This window comes from Salarias fasciatus, chromosome 10, assembly GCF_902148845.1.
Source record: "Salarias fasciatus chromosome 10, fSalaFa1.1, whole genome shotgun sequence".
NCBI classification, from domain to species: domain Eukaryota; kingdom Metazoa; phylum Chordata; class Actinopteri; order Blenniiformes; family Blenniidae; genus Salarias; species Salarias fasciatus.
This window is the reverse complement of record NC_043754.1, coordinates 27126320-27148486: the sequence shown is the minus strand read 5'-3', so window position 1 is coordinate 27148486 and position 22167 is coordinate 27126320. Positions and strand designations below refer to the sequence as shown.

The 22167-nt window shown below is 53.8% G+C and overlaps 1 protein-coding gene across 3 annotated transcripts in view; it reads right to left on the bottom strand.

Annotated features, from left to right (window-relative positions):
* LOC115395854 (phosphatidylinositol-binding clathrin assembly protein-like) overlaps nt 1-3091 on the bottom strand; it is a 16938-nt gene extending 13847 nt beyond the window's left edge. For 2 of the 3 annotated variants that reach the window (XM_030101509.1, XM_030101510.1), the window contains exon 1: nt 2740-3091. In XM_030101509.1, the coding sequence (XP_029957369.1) occupies nt 2740-2869 (130 nt within the window). In that variant the 5' untranslated portion in view covers nt 2870-3091. The remainder of the gene's footprint in view (nt 1-2739) is intronic. The other variant, XM_030101511.1, reaches the window with a different exon arrangement.
* Between the last annotated feature and the right edge of the window lie 19076 nt (nt 3092-22167).

The following is a 22167-nucleotide window of genomic DNA, read 5'->3' as shown; positions in this document are numbered from 1 at the left end:
ATACTTGATGAGGCCTGAATCTGGAGAGACCATCCTGAGGGATCCCTCTGCTGGTTCCACCGAGCCGCCATGGAACACACCCCATCACCAGCAACCGGAGCCCGAAGCCGCTCCTCAGCCAGCGGGACCCAAAGAGGCCCGCTGGACCCCCCCGGGTCGACTGAAGACCACACAGACCAGCAGAACACCAGGAACCCGCGGTGGCCCCAGTTCCCCATCACTGGACCGCTTCTGCTGCTCTCCTCAGGGACCAGCTTGGTCCTCCAGGTAAAGACCTGGTCTTCCAGGAGGGACCAGTTATAGACCCGGTCTTGCAGGTCCAGGCCTGGCCTTGCAGGTCCAGACCCGGCCTTGCAGGAGGAACTGAGAGCCTGTGAGGGTTGGATGGAGAAGGACCGGGCTCAGATGTGTGAGACAGCAGGAACCAGGGTTCCAGGGTGGAGCAGCCGGACTGAGCGGTGAGGTAAGACCCCCACTGAAAGACCGCTGGCTGTGTACCTGAGACCAGATCAAAATGAGTCCATGTGATCCAGCGAGCACCGTGGGGCCACTGGGGGGCGGAGCTCTATCAAAGCTTGTAATCAGCACCATAATTAAGGAAGTGCTGATCTGCAGGCCGATCTGCCGTCTGCAGGCCGATCTGCCGTCTGCAGGGAGATCTGCCGTCTGCAGGGAGATCTGCCGTCTGCAGGCCGATCTGCCGTCTGCAGGCCGATCTGCCGTCTGCAGGCCGATCTGCCGTCTGCAGGCCGATCTGCCGTCTGCAGGCCGATCTGCCGTCTGCAGGCCGATCTGCCGTCTGACTGATGAAGCACTTCCTGCTCACTGCCGTTTCCACAGCTTTTTTCCTTTAGGAGGCAGAGCACTTCTTGCCTCGGCCCCCCCACAGCACCGAGGCCCCTGCTGGGACGTCTGGGCCGGAGGTCCAACAGAGTGCTGAGCCGGTCCAGCACGACCAACCACTTCACACCTGGGACGCACTCCGGTCTGAAGCCTACTGCAGCCTCACAACATGAAGACACCTGCAGGGAGCTGCAGGAACAGGGACCGTCCTCCACCAGGGGGTGCAGAGAGGATCCGTTTTACTGAGACTGGTCGGGTCTTCTGTCCCGAGACCCGGCCCGGGACCCGGCCCGCCCCTACTGGGTCGACCGAGCTCAGCGGCTGGCCGTGGTGGCGGACTGGAGTGCCTGATGGCAAACAGTCGGCGATCAGTGTGTGTGTGGTCCTCCAGAACCCACAGGGTACGGAGTGGAGGTGTGGGAACCGGATCATCACGGATGAATTCCTGAGATCTCCCATCATCCTTCACTCAGCAGGAGCCAGACCACCGGCCCACCGCTTCTAGAACCATCACACAGCGGATGGCCGCCCTGGAGGCTGCTGTCTCCAGCTGGTCCAGAGACCAGAGACCGGGTCAGGACCCTCGTCTGCAGCTCTGGAAACGCCACATCATGGTGCTGCCGGACTTTATCTGGACTGCAGCTATTTGAGTCCGTCTCAAAGGTCCTGCTGACGCTCCCTCGCCGCTGACCTTTGAGCCTCAATGGAGCCGTCACCATTACATAACAGCAATCACCTCCAGGCCCGCTCCAGTCCCACAGGAGGAAATACCACACCACCCAGACCCCCAGAGGACCGGGTCCCACACACACCACCCAGACCCCCAGAGGACCGGGTCCCACACACACCACCCAGACCCCCAGAGGACCGGGTCCCACACACACCACCCAGACCCCCAGAGGACCGGGTCCCACACACACCACCCAGACCCCCAGAGGACCGGGTCCCACACACACCACCCAGACCCCCACAGGACCCACACACACCACCCAGACCCCCACAGGACCAGGTCCCACACACAGATGGAGAACGTGGTGCTGGGCCCACCTCCAGACTCCTGCAGGGACAGAGCTAAATGCTAAATGCTAGCCTCCAGAGCCCCCAGCTTGAGCCTGTTCAGTGGACGGAGACAGAGACCTGGTCCTTGTAAAGACGTCCCGGTCCAGAGTGGCTGTGCTCTGGAAGACTCCCCGTTTGCTGCGAGGCGTTGGACATCATCACACATTAGAGGCCGAGACGAGTCCCAGTCCTACTCCACCTTTCAAACCTCTGACCCCGAGGACAGCGAGGCAGAACGTGGTCCAAGCTGTGGTCAGTGTCAGCAGACGGGCCGCTCTGCTGTCCAGGAGGACAGAACATCCCACGGTCAGCTGGTCTGCTCCACCACAACAAGGACTGAGGGGACCCCATCAGGACTGAGGACCACCATCAGGACTGAAGGGACATCATCAGGACTGAGGACCAACATCAGGACTGAGGACCACCATCAGGACTGAAGGGACCACCATCAGGACTGAAGGGACCACCACCCGAAGCTCCGGTCCAGCTGGATGAGGAACCATGACGGATAGGAGCAGGAGTCCAGGAGTCCTGGAAGAGGTTTGAATAATCCTGAGGAGGAAACAAGTCTCCAGCTAGAGGCAAAGAGACCCAGGTCCGGCTGAAGTCCAGACCACCACAGACTGCTCCAGACCACCACAGACCACCACACACTGGTCCAGGTCCCCTAAACTCGCCCAGTTCCCCTCAGACTGGTCCAGACCACCACAGACAGGTCCGGGTCCCCTCAGTCCCAGCAGGCCCTTCGGCCACAGACAGCGTCCACACACCGCCGCTCCCCAGCAGCCGGGTCGCTGCAGCCACACCGAGCCCCCCCGGGTCCAAACTGAGACTTACAGTCCAGGTGCTTCTTCTTGGGCCCCATGATCTCGTGCGTGGTCGCCTTGCACACCGTCTTGGAGATGGCCGAGCCGGTGACACTGTGCTGAGCCGCGGTGATCCGGTCCGTAATGCTCTGTCCAGACATCTCGAATCGGCTCCAAGTGACGGCCACACTGACTGAAAGGAGTCCGGATCCGCAGACCAGCCCGGGTGGAGACGAGTGCGGGTCCCGAAGAGGCTCTGCGCCGCCTGACAGCACCGCAGACAGGACGCCGACGGAGGGGAGACTGAGACAAGGCTCCGCTGGGCTGCGCTCCGGCTAGGATAGCATGCTAACAGGCTAACCTGCTGGCTTCCGAGAGGCGGAGCAAACGAGCCGAGAGCAGCACGGAAACACCCGAGAGCAACCCGGAAATAACCGAGAGAAGTCTGACGAGTACGGTACCGACAGAAAGCCGAAAATAGCCGAGAAGACCGAAAGTAACCGAGAGCAACCCGAAAATAACCGAGAACAACCCGAAAATAGCCGAGAGGGACCGAAAAAACCCGAAAGCAACCCGAAAATAGTCGAGAGAAGACCGAAAACAACCGAGAGAAGCCCGAAAATACCCGAAAGCAATCCGAAAACAGCCGAGAGAAGACCGAAAATACCCGAGTGAAGACCGAAAATGCCCGAAAGCAGCCCGAAAAGAGCCGAGAAAAGTCCGAAAAGTTCCGACTATAACCCAAGTCTTTATCAGTGCAGTACCGAGACAGATCCGAGCTCAGCGTCTCTTTCTGTCTCACCAGAACACACTGTGCACGCTGACGTGCTCAACATGTCCCTTCAAACAGTCCTGTTCTTCAACCTCTTCAGAAGGAAAGTCAGGCTCACTTTATCACAGAGTTTGTATTTTTCTGGTTGTAGTTTGGCTTTTCAAAGTCACACTGCTTTGAAACCAATGTTTTTTAAACAGCTTACAATGTTATCACTGATTTGAAAACCACACTTTAAATATATTTAGAAACTCCACAAGGATCTACTGACACACTGCAGCAGGATTGACTGACAGACTGCAGCTGGATCGACTGACACTGCAGCAGGATCTACTAACACTGTAACAGGATCTACTGACACATTGCAGCAGGATCTACTAACACACTCCACCTGGATCGACTGACACACTACAGCAGGATCACACTGCCGTACGATCCACTGACACACCACAGCAGGATCTAATTTCATCTGATCTCAACATTGAGAATAAAGTATTGTCATGGCAGCTTTAGTTGTAACGAGAAACTGAGTTCTAGAAATCCATGTTGGAGATGGAGATGGTCCTGCAGCGCCACAAACCGGCGGTGATGTACAGTAAACCGTGGCAGACACTGAGGAAGGCCGTTCACAGAACAGAAAATAACTTAGGCTCTCTCTCTCTCTCTCTCACACACACACACACACACACACACACACACACACCATTCATATTTTAATATGAAACAGTCATGACTTGAAACATTCCAGTATCACTAACACTGTGGTGAACTAGCATTAGCTTCCGTTAGCTTAGCATCATGGCTGCTGGTCCTCTTGTCTCTCCCCAGCGGCGTCCGGCTCCGCCTCCTCCAGAGCTGCCTGGCCTTCAGCTGTAGCTCTGAATGGAGGAAAACGATCGGGTCCGGTCGACCAAGCGGAGTAAGGCCCAGAAGGGCCATAACTCTCCTTCTGGGCTTCACGTCCTCCGAGACGGCGCCCCCCAGTGTTTATCAATGAAGCTCAAACTACAGTGTTCCATCTGAAGTGAGGATATGGAGCTCAATCCTCAGCCAGGTCAGGTCAGTTCAGTTCAGTTCAGTTCAGTTCAGTTTATTCATTTGTCCCATGGAGGGCGATTCAGTGTGCAGTAAGTTCACGTTCATACAGGTTGCTGTTCACGGCAGGATGAAATGCCTCACATGACTTCGGTCTCCAGAAGCCGTGTTGTTCCTGCTAGAACAGCGGGTCCTCTGGAGGATGTATTTTTCATGTATCTAATGGCGATGTGAGCAGGGAGGAGGCTCTTCTACCGACGGACAGCTTATACTCTCAAAGGGACCCAGGAATTGATGCAAAGACTTGGCTGCCAAGTGATGACATTTCAGCCGACAATAGAACAAGACTTGGCCTTTCATTTGGTCACATTCACAGTTCTTAGTGTGGCTCTCAAAGCTGCGCAGCACTCAGGGCCGTGGCACCCGGTCCCGGTGGATCTCAGCCCACCGGGAAGATTCTCACGTCTCAGCCTCACCGCTTCAGCTCCGCTGCACACCCTTCACCTCCAGCCGGGCCAGCCGGGTCCGCTGGCATCCTCATCCTCATCTTCACTATCATCACCATTAGCATCCTCAGCCTCATCCTCACTATCATCACCCTCATCCTAATCCTCATCCTCATCTTCACTATGATCATCCTCATTCTCATCTTCATCTTCACTATGATCATCCTCATCCTCATCTTCATCTTCACCATGGTCATCCTCATTTCCGTCTTCACTATCATCATCATCAACATCATCATAATCAGATTCATCCTCATCTTCATCTTCACTATCATCATCACCAGCATCCTCATCCTCATCTTCATCTTCACTATGATCATCTTCATCTTCACTAAGATCACCATCATCATCATCAGATTCATCCTCATCTTCATCATCATCATCATCATCATCATCAGATTCATCCTGATCTTCATCTTCACTGTCATCATCACCATCATCAGATTCATCCTCATCATCATCCTCATCAGATTCATCCTCATCTTCATCATCATTATATCATCATCATCATCCTCATCCTCATCATCATCAAAGCAACCTGATATTAGATCATATGTCACTTTTTAAGACGTATGACCCGTGAGGAATATATGACCTCTTTCACAGTGGAATTTTTATGGTTTTCTGGTCCAATAAGACACCTTCGTGTTATGAATGTATAACCCCCCGTCACTGGTCTTTTTGATGTTTTAAAACTGGAATTAATGGTGTTTTGAAGCTTTATGATGGCTTTTGATGTTATTTATTTTTGGATAGGAGAGGGTGGGGGTGGGGGATTTGTTTGGGTCACATGTCATTTTGGATGAGGAGGAGGGCTGGACACTTGGTGGGGGTCGTCATGGTGATTCAGCAGAGAGCAGCAAGGTGATGCTAGTGACGGAGGAGCAGGAGGACACCATCGGGTGACAGGAGCCAAACAAGGAAAAGGGATAGTTTGTAGCTACTAATAATAACAGAATTTGCTCTTCTTTTATTTAAAACCTAAAAGATGGCCTAATATATGTTAATTTCTAATGTATAATGTTTTTTAATTAACATTAAAAGATTTGAATGAGCATCAAAAAGCTGGAATGTGGAGATATTTTACAAATGAAGATTGAAAAACGAGAATGTGGAGTTTCTATCGTATCATATTGAGACAATCTCTCCAAACAGTGACATATTCCACATGTACAGGTACTGGGCCACCGGGGCAGTTGACCTGGATATTCTTCAAGACACACTGCCAGGTGGATAAAAACCCCAGTCTCACAGGCTGGGCCCCTCTCTGGATAGCCAGTCTGCCTTTCTACCCATTGCACATTCCTTTTTCTGTGAGTGAAGAGAAGGTGGTGTGAGAGGGGGTACCGTATGGCATATTGATGATCCGCTCTGCTTTCTCGTCCAGGTATATCCGGTACTGAAGTGGCTCGCTTGGCAGGTGTGGCAGGAGTCTCTCTACCCGTTTCTGGACCGGAGCGGGGGCGTCTGCCTGGGGGGGGCGGCTTGGATCCGGGCTCTGTGATGACCGCCGGCTGTCTGGGCTCTGAGGGCCTCTCTGGCCTGCTTCTGGCCTTCTCAGAGGTCAGAGGTCATATATGCATGATCACTATCACCATCACTGTCACCATCATATTCACATGATCACGTTGATCTTTAATCACTCTTCACATACTGGGTTACCTTGTCTTCTTGTGGTGGTTAGACTAATGGTGATCTGTAGCAGACCTCTCTTGATGCACGCCCCGAGTTTACTACTAGTTACTACTAGCTATATTCAAAAAAAAAAAAAAAAAAAAAAGGGTTTGTGGTGTCCTTGCATTTCCTTCCTCCCCTACACCTCCTTTTATTTTTGTGGCCTGGTCTGTTCACTAATGTGGTTCAAAAAAAAAAAAAAAAGTATGTATGGTTCTGTAATTTTACCCTCGGTGACCAGTGGAGCGGCCTACGGCCAGCGTCGCATCATCTCTATTTCCTCTCCGTCAAGGTATGGGGGAGAGGTTGGAGGAGCCAGTGGTTTTCTGCTTCAATGTAAATTAGTTTTTGAACGGGCTCCGGAGGAGTTCCCCACTGATGCTTCCAAGATCTATTACTTGACAAACCTTCTTGACTCGCGGGCGCTAGCTTGGGCCCGAGCCATCATCGAGAGTGCTGCATTTGCTAACTACTCCTTCTCTCATTTTTCATCTGAGTTTAAGAAGGCCTTTGACCACACTGAGGAGGAGGGGGATTTCTCCCGGCAGCTGCTGACGATGAGACCAGGAGGTCGTTCCATGGCAGATTACTCGGTGGACTTCCGGGTGGTGGCAGCCGCAAGCGGTTGGAATGACATAGCCCTGCGTGGGGTGCTCCTGTTTGGGCTACGTTCGGAGCTCCAGGCTGAACTGGCGCGCCGAGAGGATATAAGGACGCTGGATGACCTGATATCCCAAGCGGTTCGGCTGGACAACCGCACCCGGGAGGTCTGCCCTGGTAAGACGGTCTCAGCCCGCCCCAGAGCTCCGGCGCTCACGGTTGAGCAGGATCCAGATGCCATGGAGGTCGGTCGTATCCAGCTAACCGGGCCGGAACGCCAGCGGAGGGTGAGTCTGGGACTGTGTTTCTACTGTGGGGAGTCCGGCCATGTCCAGAACAGGTGTCCCAATCGGCCAAAAGACATGGCCCGCCAGTGAAAGTAGGGGGCCTGGCGGGTCAGGAGGATCAAAGTCTCCTTAAGAAGCTTCTGTTGCCTGTCACTTTGTCATGGGGGTCAGTGGAGGTGCAATCCAAGGCTCTGGTGGACTCAGGAGCTAAAGGGAATTTTATCTCGGAGGGGCTGGCGCGGAGGCTGGGGGGTCGACGTTGACGGGTATGCTCCAACCAAACGGGTCCTCAGTGCTTCTGGAACCCAGGTTGCCATCGTTGAGTCCTGCACAGTTCCTGTTACTCTGCTTTCCTCCGGTAACCACAGGGAGGAGATCAGTTTCTTTATTCTACCCCAGTCAATGGATGAGGTGATCCTCGGGTACCCCTGGCTGCAGCTCCACGACCCTCTCATCTCCTGGACCGGGGGAAGGGTGATCTCGTGGAGTACTCGCTGCCTGGCCAACTGCCTCCGGTCGGCGGCCTGTTCTTCATCTCTGCCCACCCGTCAGCCCACCATGGAGGCTGCTGATCTCTCCTTGGTGCCTCCGGTTTCCCATGACCTGGCTCCTGTGTTCAGTAAAACCAAGGCCTTGTCTTTACCCCCTCACAGGCCCTACGACTGTGCCATCGAACTGGTGAAGGGGGCGACCTTGCCGTCGGGGAGACTTTACAGCCTGTCGGGTCCCGAGAGGGAGGCCATGGAGGCCTACATCAAGGATGCCCTGAAGGCCTGGATCATCCGACCCTCCTCGTCACCTCTCGGGGCAGGCTTCTTCTTCGTCAGTAAGAAGGATGGCTCTCTTCGCCCGTGCATCAATTTCAGGCAGCTCAGCAACATCACAGTCAAGGACAAATACTCGCTGCCCCTCATGGACTCAGCTTTCGAGCTGTTACAGGGAGCCACCATCTTTACCAAGCTGGACTTGCGCAATGCGTACCACCTGGTCCGCATTCGTGAGGGGGACGAGTGGCTGACGGGGTTCAAGACTCCGGTGGGGCACTTCGAGTACCTGGTCATGCCCTTCGGCCTCACCAATGCCCCAGCAGTGTTCCAACGTCTGATTAATGATGTGTTGAGAGACTTCCTGAACACTTTTGTTTTTGTGTACACTGACGACATCCTGGTGTTCTCCAGATCTAAGGAGGAGCATGTCAACCACGTCTGGCAGGTGCTGCAGAGGCTCCTGGAGAACCAGCTGTATGTCAAGGCAGAGAAATGTGAATTCTTCTCTGTCTCCACTTCATTCCTGGGGTTCACCATTGCGGAGGTCTGGATCCAGGCGGATCCAGCTAAGGTCAAGGCGGTGGTGGACTGGCCTGTCCCCCTGAACCGCAAGCAACTGCAACGCTTCCTGGGCTTTGCGAACTTTTATAGGCGCTTCATCAGAGGCTACAGCCAGGTAGCACGTCCCCTCACCCAGCTCACATCCACTAAGTCCCACTTCGCCTGGTCTGAGGAGGCTGGGAAGGCCTTCGCCAGACTCGAGGAGTGCTTCGGCAGTGCCCCCATCCTGAGACAGGTGGACCCAGCCCAGCAACTCATTGAGGAGGTGGATGCTTCTGACGCGGGAGTCGGTGCTGTCCTTTCGCAAAGGTCATTGGACGATGGTAAGGTCCACCCCTGTGCTTTTTTTTTCGAAGCGCCTGTCTCCCGCGGAGAGGAACTACAGCGTGGGGGACCGGGAGCTGCTGGCAGTCAAGTTGGCCCTGGAGGAATGGCAGCACTGGCTGGAAGGGGCGAGGCAGCCGTTTGTGGTTTGGACTGACCACAAGAACCTGGAATACCTTCGATCTGCTAGGCGGTTGAACTCTCGGCAGGCCAGGTGGGCGTTGTTTTTTGACCGCTTCTCGTTCTCCATCACTTATTGCCCAGGCTCCCGGAACGTCAAGCCCGATGCCCTCTCTCGTCAATTCGCTGGTGAGGGAGAGAGGAGTAAGGAGACTACCATTATCCCGGTGGATTGTGTGGTGGGGGCATTGACCTCGCCCGTTATGGAACGGGTGCAGGAGGCATTGGTGGGTGAGCCGGATCCTGGGGGAGGTCCAGCCAACAGGACATACGTTCCATCCAAGGTCCACGGTGAGGTGTTACACTGGCTTCACATGCCAGGTGGGCGGATCGGAGGCGTGCTCCATGTGGTGTTGGTCACATGGTGGTGATGTCAGCACGCGTCGGGTATTTGTAGGCGCTGTTCGCGCCCTGGAATTATGGGAAATGTATGCGAGAATAAAGCCTCATTCATTGAAGTCACGCCGTTGTCTGATCCATCTGTTGGGATATAATATTGGCGACGAGGATGGAGCTTCCACTTACACCTCTTCCTCAGTTTCTCGCTCTGCCGGGCGAGCCGCCGATCCCCTGGACCCGATGGTACGAGTCCTTTCAGACTTTTATTGCCGCAGCCGGGCTAGTCGACGCCAGCGAAGCGCGGCTACAGGCGCTGCTAATTCATAGCCTGGGAACCGAGGGACAGCGTATCTTCCGCACACTTGGACCGGCTAAGAAGTACAAGGACTGTGTGGCTTTACTGGCAGGACATTTCGCGGCTCCACAAAGCGTGATCGTCCGGAGGATCGCTTTTCGGCAGCGCAGACAGAGACCAGGTGAGCCGGTACACCAGTACGTCACGGATCTCCGGTGTTTGGCGAGCCTCTGTAAATTCGATCATCTGGAAGATGAGTTCATTCGCGATCAGCTGGCGGAGCACACATCTGATCCGAAGTTACGTGAGAAACTGCTTATGGCACTGGATGATCTGCCTTTGTCCAAGGCAGTGGAGATGGCGTTTCAGTTGGAGTCGGCGGCGCAGTTAACATCACGGCTAACGTGTGCGAATCCAACTTCATCGCACTCGGCTTCACTCCCACAGACTGTGACCCTGGCGGCGCAGCTTCCCGACCCCACTTACCCTCCTGACGAGCTGGAGGTTAACGTCGCGGGTTATCGGGACCCCTCAGCGCGCCGATCCTGCGGAAACTGCGGCTCAACGTCCCATTCCACACGCGCACCGGTCTGCCCAGCTATAGGACAGAGGTGTCAACGCTGTGGGAAACCCAATCACTTTGCCAAAGTGTGCCGCTCAGCACCCGCAGCTGCGAGACCCCAGCGCCGCTCATCTCGCCCGTCCAGCCCGACCACCATCCACACCGTGGGCTCAGCCTCCAAGCCTTTCACCTGGTGTACAGTGGAGCTGGATGGGGTGTGTTTGCCCCTGCTCCTGGACACGGCCGCCTCCAGGTCCCTCCTTAGTGAGTCCACAGTTCGCCAGCTTTTTCCAAAACACACAATTAAAGCAGGAGCAGATGAACTGTATGGGTACGGTCATTCTAAAATCAAGATGATCGGCACCGCCACCTTTTCAGTGAGCTATGGTTCGAGAGTCCTCCCAGCCTTCACTTTCCAGGTGTCCAGCCACGGCGCCAACCTCCTGGGGTTTGACCTCTTTTGTGCCCTGGGGTTTTCCATCACTGACAACCTGGGTGCCACCATCCTGACTGTAACGCCTTGGCAGCAGCGCTGGCCGTCGCTTTTCATCGGGCTTGGTTGCCTCACCACCTTCAACCACCAACCGCTTATCGACCCCACGGTGCGTCCCGTCATCCAGCCTCTGCTCAGGTTACCGCTCACCCTGCGTGATGATGTCACCGCCGAGCTGCAGAAACTGCTGGATGTTGGCATCATCGAGCGGATCGACGCATCGCCCTGGATCTCCAACCTGGTGGTGGCTAAGAAGAAGACGGGTGGTCTGCGCCCCTGCGTTGATCTCAGGCAGGTGAACAAAGCTGTGGAGGTGGAGGACAGTGGAGGAGCTTTCGGCACAGTTTCATGGCTCAACAGTTTTCTCCAAGCTGGACCTTCGCCAGGGTTACCTGCAGGTTCCCCTACACCCGGACAGCTGCAACCTCACCGCGTTTGTGACCCACATGGGGGTTTTCTGCTACACCCGCATGCCCTTTGGACTCAGTTCTGCTCCCTGCTTCCAGAAGATCATGGTCACCATCTTTGCGGGCATCCCTGGTGTGGTCGTTTACCTGGACGACATTGTCGTGCACGGAGCAACACCCGCCCTGCATGACGACCGCCTCTCCAGGGTCCTGGACGTGCTAGTGGGTCACGGCCTCACACTCAACGGGGAGAAGTGAATCTTTGCAGCCGCTGCCATCGAGTTCGTGGGGTTCCGCCTGACTGCTGAGGGTCTGAGTCCACTACATTCTAATGTGGACGCCATCCTGCGCCTGCCTGAGCCCTCCTGTCCTGCGCAGCTGTCCTCATTCTTGGGGATGACAGCCTACTACCTGCGTTTCCTGCCCCTCTACTCGGAGACCACTGCACCACTGCGCGCCCTCCTTAAGCAGGGCGTCCCCTGGACCTGGTCTGCTGCATGCTCCACAGCAGTTCAACGGCTCAAGTCACAACTGACTTCTCCGCCTGTGCTCGCTCACTTTGACCTGGAGAGTCCTACGTTCATCACCTGTGATGCCTCCAACACCGCGGTCGGTGCAGTTTTGTCACAGCGCCACCAAGGGGTGGAACGCCCGGTGGCGTTCGCCTCACGGACACTCACTCCCACTGAGCAGAAGTACTCTGTGGGGGAAAGGGAGGCGCTGGCCTGTGTCTGGGCATGTGAGCGGTGGCACATTTACCTCTACGGCAGGCATTTTATGCTGCGGACCGACCACCAGACTCTCACAGCTCTCCTGGCCACCACTGGATCAGGTCACAAACCACTGCGCCTTTATCGCTGGTCTGAGAGGCTGCAGGCGTATAACTTCTCCACACAGTTTACGCCGGGCAGAGAAAATGTGGTGGCAGATCTCCTCTCTAGACCACACCCACCTCCACTCCTGACACCACCCAGGACGCCGCAGAACCAGAACTGATCCTCATGCTGCACACGCCCCTTCAGGCAGCCGTTTCTCTCTCAGATCTGCAGACAGCCTCTGCACAGGACCCCGTGCTTCAACAGCTGTGCACCTATATTCGTAGCGGCTGGCCTGCCAGGGTCTCGGAGGACCTGGCACCCTTCCACCGAGTCAGGAACGACCTCTCCTGTTGGAATGATGTCTGCGTGGCTAGGGGGTTGTGCACTGTGATCCCAAGGGCCCTGAGAGAACGTGTCCTGACTATGGTCCACGACGGCCATCTGGGCATTGTCAGAGTGAAACAGAGATGCAGGGGGTTAGTCTGGTGGCCAGGCATCGACAGAGACATTGAGGACCTAGTCCGGGACTGTGCAGCCTGCTTCACCGCCTCTGCAGCCTGTGCCGTGGCCTCAGACACCGTGGACCCACATTCAGGTAGACATCTGTGGCGAACTCCACGGCACCCCGCATCATCAACGCTTCCTGCTGGTGGCCTATGATCTCCACTCCAAATGGCCAGAAGTACTGCCTGCTGGGTCTGTTACTACTACGGTAGTCATCGGTTTCCTCTCCTCCCTGTTCGCCCGCTGGGGCGTCCCTGATGCCATCACCACGGATAACGGGCCCCAGTTCATCTCGACTGATTTTGTGGCTTTCATGGAGGGGAGGGGGATTAAGCACATCAGGACTGCCCTGTACCACCCACAGGCCAATGGCAGCGTGGAGAGGTTCAATCAAACCCTTAAGAATGGGCTCAGGGCGCACATGGCAGATGGCCTCCCATTTTCAGACTCTCTGCAGAGCACGCTAATGCATTACAGAGCGACACCACACTCCACGACTGGCAGTTCACCGGCGCTCCTGATGCTGGGGTGTGAGCTGCAGCTCCCTCTGGATCGCTTGCGTCGGCCTGGTAGCAACGTCCCGGCAGTGGCGACTTCCACCAGGGGCAGAGTGGCAGAGCAGCAACGGCGCATGAAACAGCGGTTTGACAAGGAGCATCGGGCTAGGCATCCAGCGCTGGCCGTGTCAGACTGGGTTCGAGTCCGGCGACCCACTCGCTCCCACAAGCTGCTCTCTTTCTGGTCCACACCACTGCAGGTCGCAGCACAGCTGGGACCGGCCACTTTCCGCCTGGCAGATGGTTCGCGCTGGCATGCCAGTCGTCTCCGATGGGTGGCGCCACCGTCACTGACTGATCACCTGACTCCCTCGGATCTCGTCACGACAGATGGGGTTTGGGATCCACTTCATGAGCCGATGGAGGCTCCGGCAGGGCAACCCGGTGAATTGGCTGGGCCATCTGAGTCAGCGCGGCCAGAAGCTCGTCCGGTTAGGGCCCGTCAGAGGCCTGCATACCTCAGGGACTACGTCACAGATTTTTGAGTCAGAGTTTAGGTACATAGCCTGTGATGTGGCAGAATAATCCACAGGGCTATGGAGGTAAACTGGTAGTCCACCCAGTTTACCTAGGGAGGTTATGTAATAGTTATTTTGTTACGTTATGCTTGAACGCGGTTGTTTGTTGTGTTTTTTTCAGGGGGGGGGGGGGGGGGGGGGGGGTAAATGTGGTGTTGGTCACATGGTGGTGATGTCAGCACGTGTCGGGTATTTGTAGGCGCTGTTCGCGCCCTGGATTTATGGGAAATGTATGCGAGAATAAAGCCTCATTCATTGAAGTCACGCCGTTGTCTGATCCATCTGTTGGGATATAATATTCCAGCCCCGGACTATCAGGTGGGACAACAGGTCATGCTGTCGACTCGCAACATCCCCATTAAGTCTGATTCCAGGAAGCTGATGCCTCGGTTCATCGGTCCATTCTCCATCTCCCGGGTCATCAGCAAGTCTGCGGTCAGGCTGTCCCTTCCCCCCTCGTTGCGGATCCATCCCACATTTCACGTGTCCCAGGTGAAGCCCCATCACTCAGTAACCTCTGTCCCTCTCCTGCTGATCCTCCTCCACCTAGGTGGATCGATGGGGGGCTCACCTACACAGTGCGCCGGATATTGGATGTCCGACATCGGGGCAGGGGCTTCCAGTACCTGATTGACTGGGAGGGGTACGGACCAGAGGAACGGCAGTGGGTTCCGCGTTCCCGCATCCTGGACGGGGAGCTGGTGGCTCGGTTTCACCGGGACCATCCTGAGAGAGCCTGGTGGTCCGCCAGGGGGCGTCCCTTGAGGGAGGGGTACTGTCAGGATTCTGCTCTGGCAGGCTAGGGGGCGGTCCCAGTCTCCCTGGGTCCTGCTGATTACTCATTACAGTCAGCTGGGGACTGCCACCCTGCCTGCCTATTTAAGCCTCTCCCAGCCACCTGGTCCGTGCCGGATCGTTATCTTCTCTGGTCTGCTGTGCTGCTGCAGAAGCGCTCTCCTGCCCAGCACATCTCAGTGAGGGATTTTGCCTCGACGTCGCCTTGCCTCGCCACGCCTCGACCTCGCCACGCCACGCCTCGACCTCGCCACGCCACGTCTCGGCCTCGCCACCCCACGCCACCCCACGACCTTGCCACAACCTCACCTTAAGCCAACCTGCGGCACTGCAGCCAGGCTGCAGTCCTAGTGACTCTCTGCTCCGAATAAACCTTTGCACACCTCATCTTGTCTCTGTCTCTGCGCTTGGGTCGAACAGCACTCCCACCATGACAGACTCAGCAGCTAGGGGAGGAGCACAGTGTAGACCTGGTAGTAGAGATGTAGCGAGTGTCCTCACTTGTCTTGAAACTGATGAGAGAGCAGGTAGAGGCAGCAGGGAGAGCTTTGTCTGGGTTCTGGGGGGTGAGATGTCACCTGTGGCTCTTGCAGTCCATGCTGCAGCTGGTTGACAGGGGGAGGCGACTCCAGCTGCCGGTGGAGCCATCTGCTATGTTCAGGTCTGACACATTTAAGTTGCTTCAGCAGGAGCAGGAAACCTGCTGATGTGCACATGAGGCCTCAGAGGTCTTGAGGCAGGGCTGTGACTGGCACCGACCTTGGCCGCCGCAGCCCATGTCCGCTCAGCTTACCTGCACTCAGGGGGATCTGAGGGGTTGGCTGAAATGACAAGGTGTGGCAGGGTTAAGGGGGGAGACAAGGTATCCAGCCTCCGTCTTGGTCCTGACATGAGGAAACCCCCAGCTGGATCCTGTCCCCAAGGGGTCCATGTGATGTGGGAAGCCCTGGGGGCAGACCCCTAGGTGATCTCCACAATGACCCGGGGATGCTGCCTACAATTCCTGAGTGCCCCTCCAGCAACTTGGCTGGCAGCATACTTGACTATGACAGACTGACGGCCGAGTGAGGTTCTGCCCTTGGAAATCTCCACTCTCCTGGACAAGAGGGCCATCAGGGAAGTGGGGAAGGAGGACCGGCGGACGGGGTTTTACTCCCGCTATTTCCCTGTCGTGGAAAGGGAAGGCAATCTTCCAAAAACCCATTTGGGAGGGGCAAAGATGCTTCCACAGGTTTGCTTTTGAAGACAGGACCTTCAAGTTTTGCGTCCTTCCCTTCGGCATATCAGTAGCCCCCTGCACCATCACCAGATGTGTGGATACGGTCTTGGGGCCACTGCGGTGGTCTCAGCATAATGAATTACCTTGACAACTGGCTGTCGGCTCAGACAGATGAGCTGTGTCGTCCTCATTTGTCAGTGTTATTAGCACACATCCAGAGTCTGTGGCTGCAAATTCAAAGCAAGAAGTGCAGGTTACAGCCCTCACAGACCACCCAGTTCCTGGCATGTGGCGAGATGCCAGGGCTGGGTTGGTGACTCAGACTCAGGGGAGGCAGGATTCCCTGAGGGCCTGCCTCTCCCAACTTTGGCCTGGAGCCAGGCCTTCCTGGAGGCTCTGCCTCTGCCTGTTGGGCTTCATGTCAGAGATGATGCAGATGGTGTCTCTTCTCCTGAGGGCTATGCCAAAGAGCCAACATGAGGCCACGGTGGGCATCCCAGGACGCTGTGCACGGCCCTCGAGTGGTGGGAAACCCCAGACAACATCTCGAGGGGCAGTCAACTAAGTTCCAGTGCTGCCTTGCCAGGTGGTCTCCACAGACGCATCCCTGGCAGGATGTGATGCAATCTGTGAAGGCCAAGGCACCAGCGGGAGCTGAAGGGGGGCCTGGATGGGTCAGCATATCAATATTTTGGAGCTAAGGGCCATTTACCTGGCCCTCCGGCACTTTGCACTGAGCCTCTGGGGTCGTCAAGTGCTCATGAGAATCAACAGCACAGTGATGGCAGCATATGTCAACCGACAGGGGGTGCTGGGTTCTATGCCGGCTGGCCCACAGCCTCTGGACTTGGGCTGCCAAGCAACTCTCAATCAAAACCATGCACGTGATCATACGGGTGAACTTGGGGCCGGACCTCCTCTCTGGGGATAGCCTGGCCCCAAGGGAATGTAGACTACACCCCAAGGTGATCGAGGAGATGTACTGTTGCTTCAGCAGTGCGGCAGCAGACCTGTCCCGCTCTCCTTCTGTTCTTTTTTGGAGAGGGACGACCCTCCACTGGGCATCTTTGCCATAGCTCACTAGCGGCCTCTGCATTCCCCCTGCCTTTTTCCTACCCTGCTGCAGAAGCTTCAGGTGGAGAAGGTGAGGCTGATTCATTTGGCCCCGAAGTGGCCCCACATGACATGGTTATTAGGGATGGCGCCTCTCCTGGACAGGAGGCCAAGGGAACTCCTAGATTGCTGGACCTACTGAGTCAGGCGCAGGGGGCTCTGTTCCACCCCTTTCGCCAGGGCCTGAGGGTCTGGGCCTGGCCCCTGACAGGGCCAGTTTGTTGGGCACAGTCAGTGGTGCCGACCATTCAGGGTGCTTGAGGCCCGTCAACAAGAGAATCGTATTGCTGGGCCCTCTTTGAGTCATGGTGCAGGGCAAACCAGGTGGGCACGCTGACCTGTACAGCTCTGGAGTTGCTCCACTACCTACAGGAGATGCTTGAGATGGCAAAGTCGCCATTAAGGCCATGGTGGCAGATATCAAAGCCACTCACATCAGGGATAACAGGCTGACTGAGAGTGACTGTAGCCTATTTCCTGTAGTAGGAGGCCTCTAGTCCCCCACGGGGACCCTTCACACCTCTGGAATTGGCAGATATCAAGTGGTTGTCCCTCAAGACTGTGTTCCTCTTAGCATTAGCATAAGATAGAAGAGTGGGAGAGCTACATGCTCTGTCTATACATGAGAGCTGCTGTAGATCCCTACTGGAGAACACCAAGGTAATCCTGCATCCTTACCTGGCATTCCTGCTCTCGGATTTTCACATGAACCAGCCAGTGGTAATAAAATCCCTCAGCCCTGCGCAGACGGAGAGGCTTTACACAGGGCATGGCTATGGCCAATCAGATCCCTGAAGGCATACATGCAGCGAACAGGGGCGTTCAGGGAAACAAACCAGCTGTTTGTTTGCTTCCATCTCCGGCGCCTGGATCAGCCTGTATGGAGATCCAGGCTGTCCGTCTGGATTGTGGAGTGAACTGTCAGGCATACGTAGACTCGGGTGTTCCGACCCCTGGGAGAGTGAGGGCCCACTCCATGCGAGGCATTGCAACCTCCTGGGCCTTGTGGCAGGAGCCAGCCTCTCTGATTTTTGTGTAGCTGCCCCCTGCTTGAGCCCGTCTACCTTTGCCAAGTTCTACAACCTGAACATAGCTATTACCTCCTCTGGGGAACGGGTGCTGGGTGCCAGCATGCACTGACGATGTCTTTTCTATGCCCCTGTGTTGAGGGTGGGGTGGGTCCGCCCCACCCAGCCAGTTGGCCTGCAGAGGGCCGGGAGCCTGGGTGGCCTCTGAGCCCTTCCTCTCGACCTTTGCGTCTTGGGGGGGTCGGCCATGCTGGGGTTGTGTTTGGTGCCCCAGCATGAGGCAGTGACACCCAGTGCCTGGTGGTGTCCCTCGATCAAGCACTGTGTACACCTGTTTGTGGTTCTTCAATGGGTGGCTTTTGTGTTCACAGGCACCGTTGGCGGTGACGTCTCATCCGATTTATGGTGCCGGAGGTCCTGAGGGGGAACCCGAGGGCTGCTTGACTCCGCCTCCTCAGTCTCCGCACAGTGTGTCTTACAGACTCCATTCACATGTGTAATCTGTAACTGTGTGGAGACACAGAATGTTCAGTTCCGTGGTAACCTGTGTTCTCTGAGTGAGACACTGTCTCTCCAGGACAAAGCGGCTCGGACACCGTTCAGTCAGTGTCGACCAGTGAAACCATGCGCACCCTGGTCATTCGTATCATCAGTGTTTTCATCATGATGGGTACATGACTGTGGAGAGCGACAGCAGTTTGTCTTGAATTTTTCTTAATTATATTGAAGAATACATTCCAAATGTCTTTCGTCTTCCTATCTATTAATTTGCTGTAGTACTCCTGTCTTAACATTTGCATAGTAATAGTTAATTTCTTTCAATATTTCTGATGTTCCTTCTCATCAGCTTCAGTTCTCTATGAAGTGTATTGTTTCAGGCATTCTGTGAACCATGGTGCGTCTAAACATGTTTTCTATTAAGCATTTTTCTTAATCAAACAATTTCTGTCAAGTTTTGAAGGTAAACAAAAATGTTTTGTGTGTTTTATCAATGCTGTCGGTGTTCAGTAAGGACTCTGTTCAGTTTCGACAGTTCTTCTTTAAATGTATTTGTTTCGTCTGCCTTGTAGCAGCTGTCAGGTATCACAAAAACTGGTATGGTCTTTAATACCAGTTTGTTTTTGGCTTGACATGACTCATTTAGCTGTATTTTCATGTTTTTAACATGTATGAATGCAAAGTGCATGACAGATCAGATGCATTATTACCATTAGTTTTGGAAATACATTTTCTATTGAATGTGCTGCTATGAGACGTAACTCCGCTGCGTCTGGGGATTGTTGGTAATGAAATTACTAAAATGTGGATTACCGAAGGTAACTAATCACTTTAAGTCATTCTATTAAATTATTTATTTGTGTAAATTGTCATTTACTAATTAATATTTACAGATCATTAAATGTCAGTCACTAATTACAATCAATTACAGTATAAACTGTAAGTAATTCAGTTAAGTAATTAAAGTAATTCATCCAAAATCAATTATTAATTGGAATAAATTGTTATCTATTCAATAATTTCAGATAATCAGTTATATGGGAATGAGTAAATCACAGAGCAATTTAGATATTAAATCATTGACGAATGAGGTTATTATCAATCAGAAAGTGACAAATGACTAATTCACTGAAAAATGGGTAAATTACAGAAAATTAACCGATAGAAATTTTGAATTATGAATCAAAGAAATTTGTGATTGATAATAATTCCTAGTCACCACCAAGATGATAATTACCAAAGTTCAGTCTCAAAATGGAAAATAATTCAAACTGTTTGTTCATCTTTAGAATCAACAGCTGTTTAAATGATCAGAGAAGCGTGAGATCAGCACTGACTGAAATACACCCACACACACACCAACAACCGCCAGGACCCGTCCAGCTCAGTGACGGAGCGTTAAATAAAACTGTCTACTCCTAATTCACACATCTAACAACGTCTGAACAGACGTAAGCATGTCCAAACACTCGCCACTGGTGTGTGTGTGTGTGTGTGTGTGTGTGTGTGTGTGTGTGTGTGTGTGTGTGTGTGTGAGAGAGAGATCATGCTCCTGGCTGAGCCATGGAGGTGGAGAGAAGGAGGGCTGAGGAGGAGGTGCTTGTGTGTGTGTGGTGTGTGGTGTGTGTGCTTGTGTGTGTATGGTGTGTGTGGCGTGTGTGCTCGTGGGTGTGTGTGCGGTGTGTGTGTGGTGTGTGGATATGGCGGTCCGTGAAGCACACGCACACAAAAAAAAACTACACTGCAGTCAAGACAAATGAAAGACAAACTGCACTCTGAAATTAAGAGTAGGAAGGTCAGAGGTCAAAATATACCATGAAATCAAGACAAACCAGGTGAAAGTACACTCTGAATTCAAGGCAGCAACAGACAAACTACACTTTGAAAAGAAGACAAGGACAGACACACTGCTGGAATTAAGGGAAGGAAGGACACACTGCTGTCAACTCAAGACAAGAAAGGTGAAACTACTCTCTGAGCTCGACACAAAGAAATGTTATTGAGAAAAGCAGTCGCTTCCCTTCTGTCAGCTAAAGTCTGCGTCACCTCTGAACTGTGTACGTCCTTGTTGAGTTTAATGCTCTCATTTATAGTTTTATTTTTGTGTCCCCCCTTTATCGGATTTATGCCCCACCTGTCATATGATGAAAATTGTAATTATATTGCCTACATCGATTGCCTACAGATTGGGCATCTTCTGTAAAAGATGGACGCAGCGCTACAGGATACTGTTTCAGCCCGACAAAACAAGGCCCTGCACTTTCATGGAAGTCAAAGAAACAACCTACAGTGGCTCTGTCAACTTGTGAAGCTGAGTACATAGGTCCCGCAACCACTTCTCAGGAAAGCATGCATTTAGCACACTGTTAAGTGGTATGGATAACAAGGTACGCACTTGTACCACTATCCATGGAGACAATCAAGGAGCCATCGCACTGAGTCAGTGAACAGACAGAGATCAAAACACATCGATCTGAAGTATCACTTCATACACGAAGCACTGAATGAGGGCAAGACAGCCATATTGCCCATCAGAGGACATGGTTGCAGACATGTTAACAAAACCTGCTACAAAAATTAAAATTACAAAGTTTAAGAAATGGTTCTTTGGAGATTAAGAAAGTGGTTGAAATGTATGGTCTGAGTCGATGAGAGCAAGAGGGGGTGTTGAGTTTAATGCTCTCATTTATACTTTTATTTTTGTGTCCCCCTTTGTCAGAGTTATGCCCCCCTGTCATGAAAATTATAATTATATTAGTTCTCCAGTGTGTTGTTATGGTGAGTTATATGTTACGTTTCATGTAACATAAATCGACCTCTGACTGTCGTGAAATTATGATTATTATTATTATTATTTTTTTATTTTATTTTATTTTATTTTTTTTTTGCTGTGATGTCACCTGACACTTTACGTTAACGTTCTGTGAGCGGGAACTGTCTGAATGAAGCTACCGATGTTCTCCTCCCGGTGCTAAGATGGAAATAAAGACAGCCGAAACGGACGTATTTAACGTGTGATCCTTCCTCAACATGGATGCAGAAGCTGGAGACTCAACAGTCCTGCTACTATCCAGCTCTCACTCACAAAGCATTGTGGGACTGCGGAGAAGATGTGGCCTAAAGAGGTCTTAGACGTCTAAAGGAGTGGGAACCCTTGAAGCAGCTGCGGCGGCTGTGCAGAGTGTAAAGCGACACCCAGCTCCGCGGCCACTGGTTTCATTTGGCGTCCAGAGAGCAGAGCGGCGCTGCAGCCTCTGAGCCACACAACAGCCCCGCTTGTCCTCTGTCCTCTGTCTCCGTCTCGGTTCACAGGATCCCTGTGAGTCTCCGGGAAGCTCATCACATGTGCAGCGTTCCATATGGAACATGGGACGGTGACCTAATCCCCTGAAACTCCATGAGCCGGCTTTCTTTCAGCGCGCCTCGGGGATCGGGCCAGCGGGCCGTCCGGCGGATCGCCTGCTGCCGTGCTGACGGAGCCCCGCTGCACACAAAGCGTGAAACCCCCGGTTCCCGAGGCGGGCTCCGCACGGGGAGAACGGGACGGGTCAATCAGCGGGCCGGGGCCACTGCGGCGATGAAAAGATAATTCCCTCCCTCCGCCGCC